The 22,507-nt window shown below is 47.3% G+C and overlaps 1 protein-coding gene across 2 annotated transcripts in view; it reads left to right on the forward strand.

Annotated features, from left to right (window-relative positions):
- Positions 1 to 12,127, forward strand: part of lrrc75a (leucine rich repeat containing 75A) — a 63,711-nt gene extending 51,584 nt beyond the window's left edge. For both annotated transcript variants that reach the window (XM_038273450.1, XM_038273449.1), the window contains 2 exons: positions 9,052 to 9,325; positions 10,142 to 12,127. In XM_038273450.1, coding sequence (XP_038129378.1) covers positions 9,052 to 9,325; positions 10,142 to 10,750 — 883 coding nt within the window. In that variant the 3' untranslated portion in view covers positions 10,751 to 12,127. The remainder of the gene's footprint in view (positions 1 to 9,051; positions 9,326 to 10,141) is intronic.
- Positions 12,128 to 22,507: the final 10,380 nt, after the last annotated feature.

Raw genomic sequence — 22,507 nt, forward strand, 5'->3', positions numbered from 1 at the left:
AGCCACCGCCATGGGGTTAATAGCCACCACCATGGGGCTAATAGCCACCGCCATGGGGCTAATAGCCACCACCATAGGGTTAAACAGCCACCACCATGGGGTTAAACAGCCACTGCCATGGGGCTAACAGCCATCGCCATGGGGTTAATAGCCACCACCATGGGGCTAACAGCCATCGCCATGGGGTTAATAGCCACCACCATGGGGTTAATAGCCACCACCATGGGGCTAATAGCCACCACCATGGGGTTAATAGCCACCACCATGGGGCTAATAGCCACCGCCATGGGGTTAATAGCCACCGCCATGGGGTTAATAGCCACCACCATGGGGTTAAGAGCCACCACCATGGGGCTAATAGCCACCGCCATGGGGTTAATAGCCACCGCCATGGGGCTAATAGCCACCACCATGGGGTTAAGAGCCACCACCATGGGGCTAATAGCCACCGCCATGGGGTTAATAGCCACCGCCATGGGGCTAATAGCCACCACCATGGGGCTAATAGCCACCGCCATGGGGCTAATAGCCACCACCATGGGGTTAATAGCCACCACCATGGGGTTAATAGCCAACACCATGGGGCTAATAGCCACCACCATGGGGTTAAGAGCCACCGCCATGGGGTTAAACAGCCACCACCATGGGGTTAATAGCCACCGCCACGGGGCTAATAGCCACCGCCATGGGGCTAATAGCCACCGCCATGGGGTTAAACAGCCACCACCATGGGGTTAATAGCCACCACCACGGGGCTAATAGCCACCGCCATGGGGCTAATAGCCACCGCCATGGGGTTAACAGCCACCACCATGGGACTAATAGCCACCGCCATGGGGCTAATAGCCACCGCCATGGGGTTAACAGCCACCACCATGGGGTTAATAGCCACCGCCATGGGGTTAACAGCCACCACCATGGGACTAATAGCCACCGCCATGGGGTTAACAGCCACCACCATGGGGTTAATAGCCACCACCATGGGGTTAAACAGCCACCACCATGGGGTTAATAGCCACCACCATGGGGTTAATAGCCACCACCATGGGACTAATAGCCACCACCATGGGGTTAAACAGCCACCACCATGGGGCTAACAGCCATCGCCATGGGGTTAATAGCCACCACCATGGGGCTAACAGCCATCGCCATGGGGTTAATAGCCACCACCATGGGGTTAATAGCCACCACCATGGGGCTAATAGCCACCACCATGGGGCTAATAGCCACCGCCATGGGGTTAATAGCCACCGCCATGGGGTTAATAGCCACCACCATGGGGTTAAGAGCCACCGCCATGGGGCTAATAGCCACCGCCATGGGGTTAATAGCCACCGCCATGGGGCTAATAGCCACCACCATGGGGTTAAGAGCCACCAACATGGGGCTAATAGCCACTGCCATGGGGTTAATAGCCACCGCCATGGGGCTAATAGCCACCACCATGGGGTTAATAGCCACCACCATGGGGCTAATAGCCACCGCCATGGGGCTAATAGCCACCACCATGGGGTTAATAGCCACCACCATGGGGTTAATAGCCAACACCATGGGGCTAATAGCCACCACCATGGGGTTAAGAGCCACCACCATGGAGCTAATAGCCACCGCCATGGGGCTAATAGCCACCGCCATGGGGTTAATAGCCACCGCCATGGGGTTAATAGCCACAGCCATGGGGTTAATAGCCACCACCATGGGGTTAAGAGCCACCACCATGGGGCTAATAGCCACCGCCATGGGGCTAATAGCCACCACCATGGGGTTAATAGCCACCACCATGGGGTTAAACAGCCACCACCATGGGGCTAACAGCCACCACCATGGGGTTAATAGCCACCACCATGGGGCTAATAGCCACCGCCATGGGGTTAAACAGCCACCACCATGGGGTTAATAGCCACCACCACGGGGCTAATAGCCACCGCCATGGGGCTAATAGCCACCGCCATGGGGTTAACAGCCACCACCATGGGACTAATAGCCACCGCCATGGGGCTAATAGCCACCGCCATGGGGTTAACAGCCACCACCATGGGGTTAATAGCCACCGCCATGGGGTTAACAGCCACCACCATGGGACTAATAGCCACCGCCATGGGGTTAACAGCCACCACCATGGGGTTAATAGCCACCACCATGGGGTTAAACAGCCACCACCATGGGGTTAATAGCCACCACCATGGGGTTAATAGCCACCACCATGGGACTAATAGCCACTGCCATGGGGCTAATAGCCACCGCCATGGGGTTAACAGCCACCACCATGGGGTTAATAGCCACCGCCATGGGGTTAACAGCCACCACCATGGGGTTAATAGCCACCACCATGGGGCTAATAGCCACCGCCATGGGGCTAATAGCCACCACCATGGGGTTAATAGCCACCACCATGGGGTTAAACAGCCACCACCATGGGGTTAATAGCCACCACCATGGGACTAATAGCCACCGCCATGGGGCTAATAGCCACCGCCATGGGGTTAACAGCCACCACCATGGGGTTAATAGCCACCACCATGGGGTTAAACAGCCACCACCATGGGGCTAATAGCCACCGCCACGGGGCTAATAGCCACCGCCATGGGGCTAATAGCCACCACCATGGGGTTAAACAGCCACCACCATGGGGCTAATAGCCACCGCCATGGGGTTAAACAGCCACCACCATGGGGCTAATAGCCACCACCATGGGGCTAATAGCCACCGCCATGGGGCTAATAGCCACCACCATGGGGCTAATAGCCACCGCCATGGGGTTAAACAGCCACCACCATGGGGTTAACAGCCACCACCATGGGACTAATAGCCACCGCCATGGGGCTAATAGCCACCGCCATGGGGTTAACAGCCACCACCATGGGGTTAATAGCCACCGCCATGGGGTTAACAGCCACCACCATGGGACTAATAGCCACCGCCATGGGGTTAACAGCCACCACCATGGGGTTAATAGCCACCACCATGGGGTTAAACAATCACAACCATGGGGTTAATAGCCACCACCATGGGGTTAATAGCCACCACCATGGGACTAATAGCCACTGCCATGGGGCTAATAGCCACCGCCATGGGGTTAAGAGCCACCACCATGGGGTTAATAGCCACCGCCATGGGGTTAACAGCCACCACCATGGGACTAATAGCCACCGCCATGGGGTTAACAGCCACCACCATGGGGTTAATAGCCACCACCATGGGGTTAAACAGCCACCACCATGGGGTTAATAGCCACCACCATGGGGCTAATAGCCACCGCCATGGGGCTAATAGCCACCACCATGGGGTTAATAGCCACCACCATGGGGTTAAAAAGCCACCACCATGGGGTTAATAGCCACCACCATGGGACTAATAGCCACCGCCATGGGGCTAATAGCCACCGCCATGGGGTTAACAGCCACCACCATGGGGTTAATAGCCACCGCCATGGGGTTAACAGCCACCACCATGGGACTAATAGCCACCACCATGGGGTTAACAGCCACCACCATGGGGTTAACAGCCACCACCATGGGGTTAAACAGCCACCACCATGGGGTTAATAGCCACCACCATGGGGCTAATAGCCACCGCCATGTGGCTAATAGCCACCGCCATGGGGTTAACAGCCCCCACCATGGGGTTAACAGCCACCACCATGGGGTTAAACAGCCACTGCCATGGGGCTAATAGCCACCACCATGGGGTTAAACAGCCACCGCCATGGGGCTAATAGCCACAACCATGGGGTTAAACAGCCACCGCCATGGGGTTAATAGCCACCACCATGGGGTTAATAGCCACCGCCATGGGGCTAATAGCCACCACCATGGGGTTAATAGCCACCGCCATGGGGTTAACAGCCACCACCATGGGGTTAAACAGCCACTGCCATGGGGCTAATAGCCACCACCATGGGGTTAAACAGCCACCACCATGGGGTTAATAGCCACCACCATGGGGCTAATAGCCACCGCCATGGGGTTAATAGCCACCACCATGGGGTTAAGAGCCACCACCATGGGGCTAATAGCCACCACCATGGGGTTAATAGCCACCACCATGGGGTTAAGAGCCACCATCATGGGGCTAATAGCCACCGCCATGGGGTTAATAGCCACCACCATGGGGCTAATAGCCAACGCCATGGGGTTAAGAGCCACCACCATGGGGCTAATAGCCACCACCATGGGGCTAATAGCCACCGCCATGGGGTTAATAGCCACCGCCATGGGGTTAATAGCCACCACGATGGGGTTAAACAGCCACTATCTTTGGCTGTTGTTGGATCCACCACTTCATCCACCCAGGAAAGATCCTCTCTCCACGAACGGGACAGAGATCCACCAATTTACCATCAGTGGATCCCCAGCTTCCTGACTGGTAGCCAGTTGAGCCCTGCCTTCCATTCAATCATCCCAGCGCTGCTTCAGGAGAAGCTCTCCCAGTGTGTGCCTGACTCCACTGCAGGTGGATTACAGACTTCCTGTCTGACAGGAAGCAGCACATGAAGCTGGGAAAACATTTCTCAGACTCCCAGCTCATCAGCTCTGGTTCCTCCCCAGGGTTGTGTTCTTTCTCCTCTGCTCTTCATCAGAGGCAGCGTAGAGCAGAGCCTCCCAAAGTGGGGTCAGGTGACACCAAGAGGGGGGGTCAGGGGATGGTTCTCACAATCATCATGATGGGTGTATGGGGGCCACAATACATCATGAAACAACTAGACGTAACATTTCTATATCATTCTAATACATCAGTGGTTCCTGACATTTCCTGGCTGGGAAAAGAAAAACGACTTTGCTTTGTTCTGATAATGATTTAACAGTTTAACAGTAGTTCAGTATCAACCTTCACTTCCCAGGAATGAAGGTCATATAGTGGAGCGATCCTCTGCTCTGCCATGTAGCTCCATGTTTTTAGAGGGTGACCCCAGGTTGGAGCTGGGAGGAGTGCATCACATTCCCAAAGCCTGGGATTCTGGACCGAAGCCAAACACATCATGACTTTCTGCAGCATCTCATCTGCTTTTTATTTTTCTATATCGCTTCCAATGGAAGAGGAGAGCAGGACCAGAAGCTCTGTGACAGACTATGTTCTGGTAAACCGTGGGAACTCTGCCCCTGGAGCCATAGGAGAAAAACCTGACGATGCTGATAACACATCAAACCACCAGTGGGTTGCCCGTGGGTTTCAGTGGGTGTTTTTTTACCCTGTTTCTAGGAGGAGGAGCTGAGGGGGAGGCGTTATGGACAGGAACGATTAGATCAGAGCTTTCAGTCTTGGGAGTCACAGAGAGCCGAGGGCATCGCTGGGTTAACTAATTAGAACGCTTTCTGTTAGCGTGGAGGAGGGAGCGGTCTACTTCCTGGACTTGGTTTGGTGCGCGTCCCTCCAGGGCTGCTGTGGGAAGTAGTCTGAGGTCTTTTACCCAGACTGTCAGGGACAGCAGCCGCTCTGCCTCCAGCTCTTTTTCTTTCAAACACTTCATTAACAATTAAACGATCCTTCCTTTTTTTCTTGTGCTCCCAAAGCACTGCTGGATTTCTGCCACTTAATTCTTTGGCACAGAGCGACTGAAAATCGTCCCTCTGTAATCATCCTGTGACAGGAGCCCAATGAAAGACACTGATATAAAGATGCTCTGAAGAGCATCGTTTACATTTTTTATGTAAAATTTGTAGAAAAGAAAATTATCATAACATGAAAAAGTTAAATATATGTAAACTTTACAATCTTACATTAACCCTTTAAGCCCAGAGGGCCTTAGGAGAAATACCGCCTGAAATTCCATCTGTGAATTAAATCAAGTTCAGATCCCAAACTATTGGAAATAAAATTGTTTGTATTTTTGTGAAGAATTGTGGAATATTTTTTCCAGGTGGAACCAATATTTTAAATGTCAACATGTCTGATGCTCTGTGGGGCTGGGGCGTTTCGGTCGGCGCCGTGGGGGGGCTGGTGTTCGGTGCCCGGCCCTACTTCGGGGTGGCCGGCTGCCGGCGGGGCCCGCGGACTCGTCCCCGCGGCTCCCCGGGGCGCCGGCATGGCGGTGGCTGGGGGGCTTCCTCGTGGCTGTCTCTCCTCCTGCCTTGGTGGGGTCTGGTTTCCGGGGCTGGCCCCGCCTTGGTGCCTTCGCTTCTGGGGTCCCTTTGGGCGCCTGGGGCTTTGGGTCTCCCGGCGCTGGACTCAGTGCTCTGGGGGGTGTGCCTCTCCGGCTCTCCACAACCACTATTGAGCATTTTTTTCTATGGTTAAAACTTTACATGCACAAGTTCACCCTCACAAACAACTACAGGTGCTAGGCTTCAGGTACTTAGAGATTCACTTCCAAACAGAAACCCCACATTCATATCTTCAGGTGACACAGAGTACATGTCAGACTTAATAATATTACTTTAGTGATAGTTTCAAGGTGTTTGCTTTATTGTATATCTCGTACCATGTTTTTTGGTTGTGCTGTTCTTTTTTCTTTTTTTTTTCTTTTTTTTTTCTCCATCTCATTACAGGTGTTGAAGCAGACTGAAAATGTTTTGTCATTGTCTCCTTCCTATCTCCTCTTTCTTTCATCTTTTGTCCTGTTTTTTTCTTTTTCCTTCTTCTTCTGTTTTTCTGCTCTACTTATATTGCAGTGTCCATATGAACTGTAAAACTCCCTGCATAATTATAATAAAGCAATTTATATACATGAAACAAGTGGAGCAGTATGGCAATTGCCATACCGCTACACTTGTGAAAGTAAAATCTGTTGGGCTCCTTTTGGCATCAAGACAATTATTCTTATTGCCACCTTGCCAGACAGGACACTGTAAAAAAAAAAAAAAAAAAAAAAAAAACATGTCTGATTTAGAGGTGATTAAACAAAGAAAAAAATTGAATTTATTTAGCCTCGCCATATTTTGAATCCAGATTAATCACTGAAAAAAACACCATAAAGCCCATTAGAATCTCTGGCTGAACCCTCAGACTCTATAGATCCACATCTTGACTATAAATTAAGATAATCTGGACTGAATAAGTTGAAGCATTTTTGTTTTTTGATTTTCTCCTGTGGTGGTGAGAGGCTGACCCCCCCTGGTGACCCCCTGTACTCTACAAGACGAACAATCAGACTGAAGGTCGGCCCGATCAAATACTGCAAAAAATGGAAATCTAAATAAGTAATTTTTGCTCAAATTAAGTGCATTTTTCTTGAATTGAGGAGGTAGGTGAGACACTTTGCCAATGGAACAAGACAATTTACATTTAAAATAAGAAAACAACAATTGAATTGTCTTATTTCAAGTGCACATTATCTAATTATCTTATTTTACGAGTAAAAATAATCATTCCATTGGCAGATCATCTTATTGACCTGCTCAAATTAAGGGTAAATACACTTAATTTAAGAAATTTTTTTTACTTATTTCTAGATGTTTTTTGCAGTGAAACATTCTCACACAGCTGGAAAGATTTGCTGATTATTTGACGACGATCAGCTAAAGATCAGAGATTATTTTGGCAGATGTGTTACTTTAACAGATGCTCTTATAAACAAAGTTTAGCGCGTCAGTGAGTTTAAACCGGCTCCTGCATCGCTGTTGTAAAATGTTGAAACAATAGTTCACCGACAGCGACAATGGCGTCGGATGCAGGACGGAGTTTACCCTGCAGTCAGAGGGTTGTCGGTTTGAGCCCCAGCTGGTTTTCAGTGTTGTTGCGTCCTCAGACAGTGAGTGAGCCCCAGGGCAGCTGTGGCTACGATGTAGCTCACCACCATCAGTGTGTGAGTGACTGACTGAATGTGGTCTAAAGTGCTTTGGTCAAGTCTCCTGACTTAACAAAAACTGTAAATGTGTGTAAACAATTTAATATCTTTTTGTAAATTGTACTTTCCCTGGCAAAATGTGATGATTTTCATTTTTGTTTTTAGTTTTATGTTAAAACGCCAGCAATGTTGGATACTGCACAGTGTAATATTTTCTCAATGGAGACGAATGTTCGTGCATTTTAGTAAAGTGTGAAATTGTTGAATAAAAAAAATGAAATAAAATAAAAAAATAAAAATAAATACATAAAAAAAAAGGAGAAGTACTAGAGAGGAAACCACAGAGCCACTACAGACCAGCTACAAAACACCCTTTAATTCAATAAAACAACAAGTAAAATGTGAAAAAATAAATAAAAAAAGTCTCCTGACTTGAAAAAGAGCTATATAAGTAGCGGCCATTTTGCTGCTAGCGCTCGACGCTAGCTCCGATGCGTCGTCGTTGCTGGACCATCCCTACGGCTCAGTAAGAAGCTGCAGAGTTCCACTCCTCTGGACTTCACTCCTTCTTGTGCTGAGGTTTTTTTTTTAATATCTCAAACTTTATCCTGTCAAAGATAAAGTGTGAAATATGCTCCCACCCCTCCCTAATTTCTTTTTTTATTTCCCATTCACTTCACTTCCAGCCTTATTCAAACGTTCGCTATCGACCAATAAAAATGTTATTGCTAATGTCCAGCAGACCAATAGAAACGCGTTTCCTCTCCTCACTCCACAGGAAAGAGAATACGATCTGGAAAGAGCAATTTTAAAAAAACACAAATTCTTAAAATAGGAATTAAATATTTTTGTTTAATCTTAAATCTGTAAAAACAAAGAAAACAATTAGATTTATTTTATTTTCAAAAAAGAAACCAATAAAAATAAAAAATACAATTCAAAATAATAAACTATGAAAAATAAATGTTAAGCATGCTTGTAGCGACAGTGGAGAGGAAAAACTCCCTTTTAACAGGAAGAAACCTCCAGCAGAACCAGGCTCAGTGTGAGCGGCCATCTGCTGAGGCCCACTGGGGTTCAAGGAGACAGAAGCAGACATAGAAAAAGAAGCATAGATACAAAAGGCAACTGTCATCCAGCTCCAAACCAGCTAAACGTAAATGGGGGCATTTTTTACAATAATGGAACAGAATTAGCTCCATAGTGACCGATGCTATAACTGCAGATATCCGTGGTGTTATATAGCGAACATCTAAGAACAGGAAGTCGTTTCCGATCCGTAGGCGAACATTCCGACCTTTAAAGCGATTCTTCTCCTGTGTCTCCAGTCTGAAGGCGGTGCTGTCGGCGCCGTTGGCCAGCGGCGCCCTGGATCTGTCCGGCATCCCTCTGACGACCCGGGACATGGAGCGCCTGTCTGCACACCTGCAGCGTCACGCATCCACCGTGGTCAGCCTGGAGCTGGGCTTCACCGAGCTGACGGACGAGGCCTTCCTGCTGTTGCTGCCCACCCTGGCCGCCCTGCCGCACCTGGAAACGCTGGCCCTGAACGGAAACAGGCTGACCAGGGTGATCCTGAAGGAGCTCACCGACGCCCTGAAGGTCAGAAACACCCGATGAAAATCAGACAGACTAAAATTACCCAGGCTATCTGTAATTTTTCAGTTTTTAGAGAAGACATGATAAACTGCTCTGTACTTATAACCAGGCTTGATCTGTAAAGTGCCTTGAGATGACGTGTTGTGAATTTGGCGCTATATAAATAAACTGAATTGAATTATAGAGTCTCCTGACTCGTCAAAGCGTTCCTCACTACATTCAGTCGTTCACTGATGGTGGTGAGCTGCATGGCAGCCACAGCTGCCCTGGGGCTCGCTGACGGAAGGAGGCTGCCGAACAGCCGCCGCCACCGGGCCTCTGACCACCATCAGTAGGCAGGGAGCGCCTTGCCCACAGCGGCCATGAAAGCCGGGGCTTAAACCGACAACCCTTCAGTTGCAGGTTGAACTCCTGCATCCTATACCTGAGTGAAGTTGCACCACCCAACCCCCCCGGTAGCACCGGGGGGGCAAAACAGACAGCCGGAAAGGCGTACCAAGGACCAATCACAGCTGCTTTTTGTCTGCTCACTTCCGCTTAAGGTGTGAGCGGGTTTACGACCGTCTGACACGTAGTCAGGATTTTTTTTAGGTGCGTGACGATGGATGCAGAACCTTAGCGTGGGGGGCGTGGTTGTTGCAGAGGCTATGTGTCAGAAGCATAAACTGGCCTTTAAGGGTGGGGGGCCACCTCTGGGCCCCCCATGTAGCTCAACCCTGATGAGTTTTCATTCCACTCCTCTAAATGTAGAGAGGAGAGGTGGGTTAACCACAGTAACTACTGATCATCCCGTTATAATGTGAATGTTTTCCTCTGCAGGATCCCAGCAGTTTTCCCAGTGTGACCTGGATCGACCTGGGGAACAACGTGGACATCTTCTCCCTGCCTCAGCCCTTCCTGGTCAGCCTGAGGAAGCGCTGCCCCAAGCAGGGAAACCTGCCCACCATCCTGGAGTTCGGTGAGAGTCAGGCCAGCGAGCCGCCCGAAAGGCCGAGGGGCCTCGGGGAGGAGGAGGAGACGGACGACACCAACCTGACGGAGAGCATGGGAGAACTCGGATCAGAGGTGGAGGGGGAGATGGACGGAGAGACGGAGATCGAGGAGATGATGGAGGAGCTGCTGGACTTTGATCGGGAAATCCAGGGCAAGGAGGACGAGGAGGAGAGCATGTGGACGTTAGGGGAGCAGAGGAGAGCGACGGTGAGGAGCAGGAGAGCGCAGCAGGAGGAGGAGGAGGAGGAAAACATCAGGAAGGACCAGAGGAGACGACCTAGAAGGAAGGCGGTGATGGCGGAGGACGAGGACGACACCCAGAGCCGCTCGTCACACATGTCCTTCTCCAGCCAGTCCCAGCACTCCTTAGCTGCAGCCGAGCCAATCAGGGTGGAGGAGGAGGACCTGACGGACCAATCAGAGCCCTTAACCTGAGCAGTGCTCCCACCTGCTTGTGTTTTCCTTCTTGTGTCCCGTCCTGAGTGGACAGAGGCAGTGGGGGCCTGTGGGTCCCTGCAGGCTGCAGCGTTAGCATGCTAACCCCCCCATGAGGCTCCTGTGAGCAGAATGTTCCTCAGTCAGGTCCTTCCTTGTTTTAATGCTAATGCCTACATGTGCCTGTAGCACCTCAGCTCAGAGCAGGGGTCAAAGTTCAGAAGAGAGACGTTCCATTCAGAGGGAGCGAATAAGGAAAACATGGAGTTAATCGCTGCCTTCAAGCAAGCATCAAACATTAACACGCCTTTATGCTCATAGTTCAGCTCACGCTCCACTTCCTGTTACCGTGGCGCTGTGTTTATATCTACCCCCTCCCCCACTGTCCCTATGGAGGTAGCAGTATGTAGCTCCACCCTGCTTCCCTCAGCGCCTCACATCATGCAAAGCTTTAATAGATTAACTGTATTTCTGGTTCTGCTGTAAATAGGAAAATTATCTCAGCGTATTTAAGCTTTGGCTGTTTGAAGGAGTTACCGGGTAGCTTAGTTAGTAACTTATGATAACCAGGAGATTATATTTAGTATTAATCTGGATCAGATGAACCAGACTGCTGCTTAATTAATGGTATTTATTGGTCCCTTCATCCAAGCTTCATCCAAAGGCAGCAGATGAATGAAGTCAGTCGATGCCTGGTTGAGCCTCCATGGAGGCCCCTCTGTGTGACGGAGCAGGTAACCTGCTGGTAATGAGGACAGTTAGGAAGGCCGCCCATCGGTTCAGCTTTAAAAGGATAATTTCTCTTCATCTTCCTCCTTCTTCTTCTTTTTCCATGAGTTTTCATTGTAGAATAACAGAAATCAGTGATTTTTAAGATCAAATGTTCCAATCTTGGATTTAAATTAATCATTTTTTTTACTGTTATCTAAAAGATGAATCGTCTCTCTTCGTAATGATTTTGTTTTCACCCCATTTCAGGCTTTCAACTCATCAAATATGAAAATTATGTCCATTAAACGACTCAGTCATTCCATTTGATATGACATATTTCCATACGTCAGACAGTAATCAGGCGTCTGCAGGGCGGGTTTCATGATCATGGTGATGTCATCCTCAGGTATATGACGGCCAAAATATGAATGTTCTACAAATAAATAAATGTAACATTGATTTATTTATCTAAAACAGAATCCCAAAGATTTTAGACAATTACGATGCAACAATCTGGACCCTTAAAATATAAATTGGAGTGGAGCAGGAGCGGAGCTAGATGGGGGGCCAGGGGTGGCCATGGCCACCCTTAGCCGATCATTGGCCACCCCTATCATTTATTCCCCTCTAAGACAGATGGTGGCAACAGTAATACTCTCAAGTGAAATATTCAAAACATTTTATTTTTTTGTGGTTAGATATAAACATCAATATACTAAATATAACACCAAAGATGATAAATACAGAATTCATGCTCTTTTCAGAGCTTGATTTTGTGTTATGTGGGGTAAAGTCATCTAGGAGTCTTCAGTGAAATCATAGATAAATAACAATTTAAATAAAAAAAAAATGATCAAATAATTAATTTATGTAGATATTAGTGCTTGTAAATATCCATTTTATACAGAACATTTATTGATACAAGTAGGTAAGTAATGACAGTGATGATTGATTTACGCCCCAGAACTCAAAACTGAGTTTCATCCAGTTTATCTTTTAATCAGAAAATTACGGATGTTTAAATATATGCGCTTATTTTTTAGCAAAGGCTGTAGGAAAGTATAGTTTGTCTTTATTTAGAAAATATGGATGTTTTGCTTGTTAATTTTCCTGTTGGAACAGAGTAGATGGACTGTGAGGTTCTGGTGCCGATCCACTTTCAGCCCCCCCTTAGTGTACATTGGTTATTGCCTAGCCACCCTTATAAAAAATTTCTGGCTACGCCTCTGGAGTGGTGGCCTAGTGGTTAGGGCTTTGGATCCCAGAGGTTGTGAGTTTGAGTCCCACTCCCACAGACTGCCACTCTGGGTCCCTGATTAGGACCCTTAATGCCACTCTGCTCCCCGGGCGCCGCACAATGGCAGCCCACTGCTCCCCGAGGGGAGGGGTTAAATGCAGAGAGGGAATTTAGTTGCTCTGTACGGCTGACAGTGGAATGAGGAATAGTTGAATTCTATTCTATTCCTTTTTTTTTACTTCACTCTATATTTATTTAGGCATAAATAATGAAGTATATATATACATTTTTAAATACAGTTATTCTTTAAAATGACATTTACTTATTTAATGAATCATTTTAAATGTTTTCATATGTATGCATTTAGAAGTGCAATTATTTAATGGTGTAAATTTAACTCTATTCAGTTTATTTCTATAGCTCCAATTCACATCATGTCATCTCAGGTCACTTTATAGATCCACATCAACCAGATCATCCAGTCAGATTGATTCAAAGTTTTCTATCTAAGGAAAACCAGCTGATTGCATCGACTCATTGACTCTTCAGCAATCCCTCACACTAAGCATTCTTGTAGCGACAGTGGAGAGGAAAAACTCCCTTTGAACAGGAAGAAACCTCCAGCAGAACCAGGCTCAGTGTGAGCGGCCATCTGCTGAGGCCCACTGGGGTTCAAGGAGACAGAAGCAAATGACTATTAAATGCTCTATTTAATAGTGTCATGATCGGTACACGAATGTGACCCAATTATGCAGAACACCACGACACAGGAAACAGATGAAAAGTTAACAGAGTTTATTGAATACAATCCAATGGTAGTATGTTCTGGTTCTGGGCAAACGGGTTCACCGGAGTCTGTGGGTCCTTGAATGGATCTTGGAGAGGAAGGTTGTTGGAACTGGAGAGAGTCTGATTAGCTGAGTCCGTTAGCTGCTTCAGCGTCTTGCTTCTAGAAAGGCAGCAGACCTTGACTTTGGATTTCCAGCTCTTGGTCCAGAGCTGCAAGAGAATCCAGGGGAAGTCTTCAGGTTTGGCTCTGAGGGCAGGCTCGGCGGGTTAAGCTCTACCAGAGCTTCACGAAGGAAGATCAGGTTTTCCTGGAGAGACAGAGACAAGATTAGGATCCTGTCAGAATCTCAGAGTAAGCAAAGTTCTCAGAGGTTCTGGGCTTAGGTGCTAACCAACTGGCTCAACACTGCGGCGTTGAGGCAAGGTCTGAAGACAGCTTAAGTAGAGGGTCCTCCTGATGATGGTAACGAGCAGCAGCTGTGCAGAGGGCTCTGCTCAGGAGGATCCACAGCGGACTCTGCTGGAGAAGAGAGGTACTTCTCCAGCTTCCAACAGTACCCCCCCCTCAACGACCGCCCCTTGGCGGTCCGGAGGAAGTAGATGGGTAGGAACGCTCATACTCCTCGATCAGGGAAGGATCGAGGATGTAAGAGCCGGGAACCCACTGACGGTCTTCAGGGCCGTAGCCCTCCCAGTCGACGAGGTACTGCCAGCCGCGACCTCGCCGACGGGAGTCCACGATGCGACGGACGGTGAATGCAGGGTGACCATCGACTTCCAGGGCGGGTGGTGGGGAGTCGGATGGCGGGCACAGAGGGCTAGAGACTACGGGCTTGACCTGAGACACATGAAAGGTGGGATGGATGCGTAGACTCGGAGGTAGCTGGAGACGGACTGCGGAGGGACTGATGACCTGGGAAACCTTAAACGGACCGATGAATCTGGGAGACAGTTTCCGAGACATTCCCTTGAGGGGAATGTCCCGGGTAGACAGCCATACCTCCTGTCCGATGGTGTACTCAGGAGCGGGACGTCTCTTAGAGTCGGCAAAACGTTTGGAGGTTTCTGATGATCTGTTGAGAGTGGTGATGGTTTCCTTCCAAACCCTTTGACAGCGGCGGATGTGTTGGTTGATCGTCCTGACTGATATCTCCTTTTCATCTGCGGGAAAAAGTGGTGGTTGGTATCCATGACTGACCTGAAATGGTGACTGGCCGGTGGAAGCGGATCTCTGGGAGTTATGGGCGTACTCAATCCAAGGGAGATACTGGCTCCAGTCGGTGGGGTTGTTGGAAGTTAGGCAGCGGAGGGTGGATTCAAGGTGCTGGTTCATGCGCTCGGTCTGACCGTTGGATTGTGGATGATAACCTGAAGTCAAAGCAGACTTACAACCCAGAGCTGAACAGAAGGCTTTCCAAACTTGTGAGATAAATTGAGGACCACGGTCTGATAGGATTTCCTGGGGAATGCCATGTAATCTGAAGACGTGTTTCACGAGAAGCTGAGCAGTCTGGAACGCCGAGGGGAGCTTCCTGAGAGGGACTAAATGACAGGACTTGGAAAAACGGTCAACGATGGTGAGTATTGTGGACATACCTCGAGAGACGGGGAGACCAGTGACGAAATCTATGGCAATGTGGGACCATGGACGTGAAGGGATCGGAAGAGGTTGAAGCAGACCAGAGGGTGGCTGATGCGAGGCCTTGTTTCTAGCACAAATGGGGCAGGCCAGCACATATTCCTTTACGTCCCTGTGGAGAGTGGGCCACCAGAAGCGTCTGGTGATGAGAGCGATGGTTCTACTGACTCCAGGGTGAGCCGAGAATTTGGCAGTGTGCATCCATTGAATGAGCCTGGACCTGACGGAAGACGGGACATAAGTTCTGTTAGCCGGACCGTTACCTGGGTCGGGTTCCGTGGCCAGGGCGGAGTTAATGAGATCGGAGATCTCCCAGTTCACGACTCCCACAGTACAAGAGGCCGGGAGGACTGGCTCTGGAGTCTCGGGTTGATCGACGGAGTATAGGCGCGAGAGGGAGTCTGGTTTCACATTCTTTGATCCGGGTCTGTAGGAGATAACGAGATTAAATCTGGAGAAGAAAATGGACCACCTGGATTGACGAGGATTGGCCTGTTTGGCAGACTGGATGCTAGCAAGGTTCTTGTGGTCAGTCCAGACTAGAACCGGGTGCTCAGCTCCCTCTAACCAGTGTCTCCACTCCTCCAACGCCAACTTAATGGCTAATAGTTCTCGATCTCCAACACCGTAGTTCTGTTCTGCTGATGAGAGTCTGCGGGAGAAAAAAGCACATGGATGAATCTTTTGATCTGAGTCGAGTCTCTGGGAAAGGACGGCTCCAACGCCAGAATCCGAAGCATCGACCTCCAGGATGAACTGTTTAGAAGGGTCAGGCTGAATTAACACCGGTGCTCTGGAAAACAAAGATTTCAGTTTGTCAAAAGCAGACTGAGCTTCGGGAGTCCATTGAAAATTCCTCTTAACCGAAGTTAAAGAGGTCAGAGGTTGAGCCATCTGGCTATAATTTCTAATGAAACGACGGTAAAAATTGGCGAACCCCAAAAACCTTTGAAGCTGTTTTCGAGTTTCAGGAATCGGCCAGTCCAATACCGCCTTTATCTTGTCCTCAGCAGGCTTAACCTGCCCGCCCTCGAGCACAAACCCCAAAAAGGTCACTGATGGTTGGTGGAATTCACATTTTTCTGCCTTGACGAATAACTTGTTCTCCAGTAGCCTCTGTAACACCAGACGGACATGTTTCTTGTGATCAGTTAGGTTCCGTGAATAAATGAGTATGTCGTCTATATAGACAAAGACAAACACATTTAAAAAATCTCTGAGAACATCATTCACTAGTGCTTGAAAGCAAGCGGGGGCGTTAGTTAAACCAAAAGGCATCACCAGGTACTCGAACTGACCTAATGGTGTCTTGAAAGCAGTCTTCCATTCATCACCTTCTCTGATTCTGAGGAGATGATATGCGTTTCTCAGATCCAGTTTGGTGAAGACTGTTGCCCCCTGAACTGGTTCAAAAGCTGAGGCTAGGAGAGGTAGAGGGTACTTATTCTTTATAGTGATTTGGTTCAACCCTCTGTAGTCAATGCATGGTCTTAATGAACCATCCTTCTTGCCAACAAAAAAGAAACCAGCACCCAAAGAAGAAGAGGACGGACGAATAATTCCAGCAGCTAAAGACTCGTTAATATACTTCTCCATTGTCTCTCGTTCTGGTTTGGAGATGTTGTATAAACGGCTGCTGGGTAACGGTGCTCCAGGTAACAACTCAATTGCACAGTCATATGGTCTATGTGGTGGAAGGGACGTAGCACTGACCTTACTGAAGACCGGGGCCAAGTCATGGTACTCAAAGGGGACTGAAGATAGGTCAGGGGAGTCCATCTCCTCCCCCCCTCTAGGAGGCCCCACCACGGGGGCTGCCGACCGAAGACAAGTCTCATGGCATGACGTAGACCATGCTTCCACGTGACGTTCGGTCCAATTAATGCGTGGATTGTGTTTCTCCAGCCATTCGAATCCGAGCACCAACGGGGAACATGCGGAGGGAATGACAAAAAATGTGATAGTTTCACGATGGTTACCTGAGAGGAGGAGCTCGAGGGGTTGAGTTTGATGAGTAACTTGGTGGAGATTTCTCCCATCAATGGCAGAGACACGGAGAGGTTGAGAAAGGGGAACAGTTTCAATCATCAACTGTTGAACAAGGTTAGAGTCTATGAGGTTCCGTTCACAGCCTGAGTCAATAAAGGCAGAAAAGGAGAGGTTCTGATTATCACAAAACAAAGTGGCAGGAAGCATCAATCGAGGAGATTTCTTAGAGCTGGTTTGGCCCGCCAGACTCCTCAGATCCTCTGGCGGGCCCTGCCTTTTGATTTAGCCGGGCAGGAAGCAATGAAATGTCCACTTTCACCACAATAGATGCAAAGTCTGCTCAAAAAACGTCTTTGCCTCTCCTCAGGAGTAAGCCGAGTGTGTCCCACCTGCATAGGTTCGACCTCCATACCATCAGAATGTGAAGCCTGAACAGGCAGAGGGAGGGACTGGGCTTTAGGTCGCCCTGTGGGAGGAGAAGAAACAGTCATAATATTTGAAGCAGATGTAGAGGCATGAGACCCAGAATTTCTTAACTTGGAGCTGCTTCTGGCTCTAATTCTGTTGTCCAATCTAATTGTCAGTTTGATTAGATCCTCAAGGGAGGCTGGCTCATCGAGAGTTGCCAGTTCGTCTTTAATATTCTCATTTAAGGCCATGAAATAAGCTCCCTTCAGAGCACTTTGATTCCATCCGGAAGCCGCTGCCTTAACCCGGAAGTTGATCGAAAAATCAGCCACAGATGAGTTTCCCTGCTTAATACTGAAAAGAGCACGAGAGTCAATTGTTTGATCAGTTTCTTGATTAAAAATCTGGGAGAACTCAGAAATGAAATCAGAGTATCGGCAGTTGAGACTTTCATCTGAGGGGAATCTGGCCTGGGCCCACTCCAAAGCTCTTCCTGTTAGTTGAGAGAGAATAAAGGTTATTTTCTTAAAGTCCGTCGAAAAACTGTTGGGAGAGTTCTGGAACAATAATCTGCACTGAAATAAAAATCCTCTGCAATCCTTCATATTACCCGAGAATTTTTCAGGAAGGCTTGGGCGGAACTCTGATGACGTCACTGCTGGTGACCTCGGAGGGGGAACTGGACCCGGAAAAGGTTGCGCTGCCGGTGAGGCGTTAGCACTGTTCATGAAATTAGCAAAGCTCTGAAGCTTTTGATTGTTAGTTTCCACAAGACAGTATAACTCACGGAGAGTCTGAGCTTGTCCATAAATTTGTGCATCTTGCTCCTCCAATCGACGGCGGATGTGTTCTGCTGGGCCTGGTGTTTGGCCGCAGTGTTCTGTCATGATCGGTACACGAATGTGACCCAATTATGCAGAACACCACGACACAGGAAACAGATGAAAAGTTAACAGAGTTTATTGAATACAATCCAATGGTAGTATGTTCTGGTTCTGGTCCTGGGCAAACGGGTTCACCGGAGTCTGTGGGTCCTTGAATGGATCTTGGAGAGGAAGGTTGTTGGAACTGGAGAGAGTCTGATTAGCTGAGTCCGTTAGCTGCTTCAGCGTCTTGCTTCTAGAAAGGCAGCAGACCTTGACTTTGGATTTCCAGCTCTTGGTCCAGAGCTGCAAGAGAATCCAGGGGAAGTCTTCAGGTTTGGCTCTGAGGGCAGGCTCGGCGGGTTAAGCTCTACTAGAGCTTCACGAAGGAAGATCAGGTTTTCCTGGAGAGACAGAGACAAGATTAGGATCCTGTCAGAATCTCAGAGTAAGCAAAGTTCTCAGAGGTTCTGGGCTTAGGTGCTAACCAACTGGCTCAACACTGCGGCGTTGAGGCAAGGTCTGAAGACAGCTTAAGTAGAGGGTCCTCCTGATGATGGTAACGAGCAGCAGCTGTGCAGAGGGCTCTGCTCAGGAGGATCCACAGCGGACTCTGCTGGAGAAGAGAGGTACTTCTCCAGCTTCCAACAAATAGTTGATATAAATATTATTTGTACTTATTTCATGTTACATTTATTTATTTTTTCCATGGGAAATTAAAATGAAATTCTTGAAATGTTTTGGCCCTCCATATTTCTCTGGGATCTGATCACATCCCTTATGAGACCATCTGGTGACCCACCCACCTTTACTCTATGCCTTTTGGACCTGCTGGTCCAAACGGGTCTGATACCAGAACCAGAACACTGAGGGAGACTGGTTCATCTAGCTACAGTGCAGTGCTGCCAGTGGCCTTTAGGGGCGCTAATCCTGGAGGATAGATCTTGCGCCCCTAGTGGACAATCCGTAAAACAAGTTTATTTTATCTTTTTACAGTTTCTGTTCCTGTTTTAGTTCAACTATGCAAGAAACAAACAAAAAAATGCAACTAATGAGAAAAATTAAAAAACACTTTTCAGCTTCAGTAGAAAGTTTCTCACTAATATAAATGATTAAAGGCGTCATCACCTTATAATCTGACCTGCATGTTGGTTTTGGGCTTCAGTTAAAGCCTGTTAGACAATCCACAGATGGAAGGTGGACCGTTTTTTCCTGTTTCCTGTCGACTCTTTGTTTAAACCAGGAAAGACCAGAAAGGGTGATTATGGTTCTCCTGTCAGAAGGATGCTAACATTAGCATGCTTTGCTATCTCCTCTACTCCAATCAGGGACTCCCCTGCAGGCAGTCAGGGGGAGTGTTCCAATTCAGCAGCTGCGTCCTCCAAGGACCCGCTCACCTGGACTGGGTCCTCGGAGGTCCGTGAAAAAAAGGAGGATGGAGGAGTTTGGCTGTGGATTCAAACAGGTCCAGCCTTCTCGGGCATTTATCGCCCGTATACTCTGTCGCCTAGCAACCGTGACAGAAGACACAGCGCAGACAAAGAATGGATGCTGAACTTCTCATTAATGATCTGGGTGCTCATAATATTTGTGAGGAGCTTCAGCAGCAGTACGGTCGTCTCAGATATCAGATTTATAGTCCCCCCCCTGCAGATATGTTAGAATCTGTCCTTAAATTACAGCCAAACCCATTTAATGAGTAACAGATTAAAACCTTTAGATAAATCAAACATTACCGCCACATATCTGACTATAACCATTAAAACAACTATTTTCATTCATTTCAGACAGAACTATTCACATCTTTGGATTATATTAAACTGCACCTCCAATATTCACCACTGTTTGGCGCCATTTCCCTTTTTCCTCTGATCACTTAGCAACCGGCTTGCTTAGACTCGCAATGAATCATGGGATATCCAAGGCTACCGAGGATAAAACGGGCAAAAAAAGGATGCATTTGTCGGCCGCAAAGCGAGGAGCCTTCCAATCCGAACAGGCTTCGGCGCCGCGCTATGATGTAATCGGCCGATGAATCTGTCCTTCAGGGGACGCAGGCGCTTCATTCAGCCTTTAAGTGTTGCTGCTCCTTTAACTTTCTACGTATTGCGTCAGTGATCAGTAAACAACGGTAAACCATCCATGGCTACCTGCTAACGTTGCTAACGCTACATCTACCTGAGCACACATGTCAGATTTTCCTGCGTACCTTTGCAAAAAAGGCGGGGCATGACAATGACTCAAAAGGAAGGAATTTAAAGACAATTTTAGGAGAAGTGCTTGAGTAAAATAAAAGGTTAAGTCTTTGAAGATTATTTAGAAGAACCTTGTAATCACAAAATCAATAAAAGCAATCAAATGTACTAAATGTTTTTATCTTTGGCCATTAGTAGATAAATATAAACCAACCATAAGGAGGACTAAGTTTCATTCAGATTAAAACTATCAGGAATAAACCAGATCTTGCAGGAAGTGATGGGAAAGCTGAGCGTGTTTAAAGTCTGGCGTTATAGCCGACCAAGCAGCTCTCAGGTCGGGTTTAAAGCCACCCAGACTCTGTTTCTTGCTTTTACCTGAGCCACAGCTGGCGCTCTTGGTTACTAGGCAACTAGAAGATTTCCATGTTGATTCTGAAGGGGCCTTGCATCTTTACGCCATCTGTCACATTATCTCATTTAGCCTGCATTGCATTGAATGTTCCCCTCTTTAAATAATGGATTAAAACAAACTTCTGCTGCACCTCAACCTTCAAAAGAAAAGGATTTTTAACTTGTTTCTAAACACATTATGGAAACCCACTGAAGACAAATTCAATGGATTAATTTCTGTTCATCAGTTGCTGACAAAACATGTTGCTTTTGTTCCATTTGATTTTAAACTTAAAGTCAAAGGGAAATCATATTTAAATGTCAAATCATTCTGGCTTAAATATGTTTATAAATGTTCTCTTTATCAGACCATATTGTCCCAAAAGTTAGAACACTTCTATTTAAAAAAAAAAATCCCGTCTTAAAATCTGTGTGTTTTTTCCGTTATCTTCTGCAGGCCAGTTAGTTCTACGTCAGCCTGAACACCTAAATTCGGCCAATCATATATCAACGGTCATCTGTCAATCAAATGTTTTCGGTCATAGCATCTTGATTCATGTGTCGCAGCTAATATACGCAACGGCTGAAATCAGAATCTTTGCAGAGTAGCGGTGACCGAATAATAATGAACACAGTCAGATAAACACAAATCAAATGAACATTTTCCCAAATGAAACAAAAAAACTTGCAAGCGGTCCTTCATACACGGCTATGCAGAGAGAGAGCTGCTGCAGACGGACTAACGTTAGCCCTGGTTGCTGCAGACGGGCTAACGTTAGCCCTGGTTGCTGCAGACGGGCTAACGTTAGCCCTTGCTGCTGCAGACGGGCTAACGTTAGCCCGCTAACTTTCAAGGTGCATTGTGGGAATTCATCCACTATATACAGTGGTATGTTTACGTCACTTTATTTCATCACAGTGTTTTTATCGCCGCTGCTTACCTTTATCAGAGCTGCACTTTAAAAAAATTAGAAAAGTCTAAAGAGCTGTACTAAACCAAATTTCTTTTTGTATACACTTGTGTACAAAATGACAAAATAAAATCTGTCTAAGTCACTAGACGTCTTATTCAAAATGGCGTAACCACGATAAAGTGATTAGGGCGGATGTTTGGAAACAGCCCAACTCTTTATTGTCTTCATCTCCCAGGATCCTAATTAGACGCATTTATTTAAACATCCGCGGCGTCTCGATAAAAGCTATAGTGGACAAAATTCTTTCAGGTTTGAGTTCTGCGGTGAACATATTTTACATCGTCATTACCTACTTTTATCAATAATCATTCTGCCAAAATTTGATATTTAAATCAAGTAATATTCGCATGAAACTAATTTTTAAGTTATTATTTATGGGAGAATTATCCTGCCATGATACAAGAGCACATCATTTTAATTTGAGAAAAGGATTTCATCTTCTTGCACTCTAAACTTATAATGCTCACACTCCAAACATGCGCTCTCTCTCAAATATTTTCTCTTCTCTATCAAATCTTTGTTTCTTCTCTCAGATTTAATGCTTCTTGCACAGATATTT

This window comes from Cyprinodon tularosa, unplaced genomic scaffold (genome assembly GCF_016077235.1).
Source record: "Cyprinodon tularosa strain WSP-4 unplaced genomic scaffold, ASM1607723v1 ctg871, whole genome shotgun sequence".
In the NCBI taxonomy this organism is placed as follows: domain Eukaryota; kingdom Metazoa; phylum Chordata; class Actinopteri; order Cyprinodontiformes; family Cyprinodontidae; genus Cyprinodon; species Cyprinodon tularosa.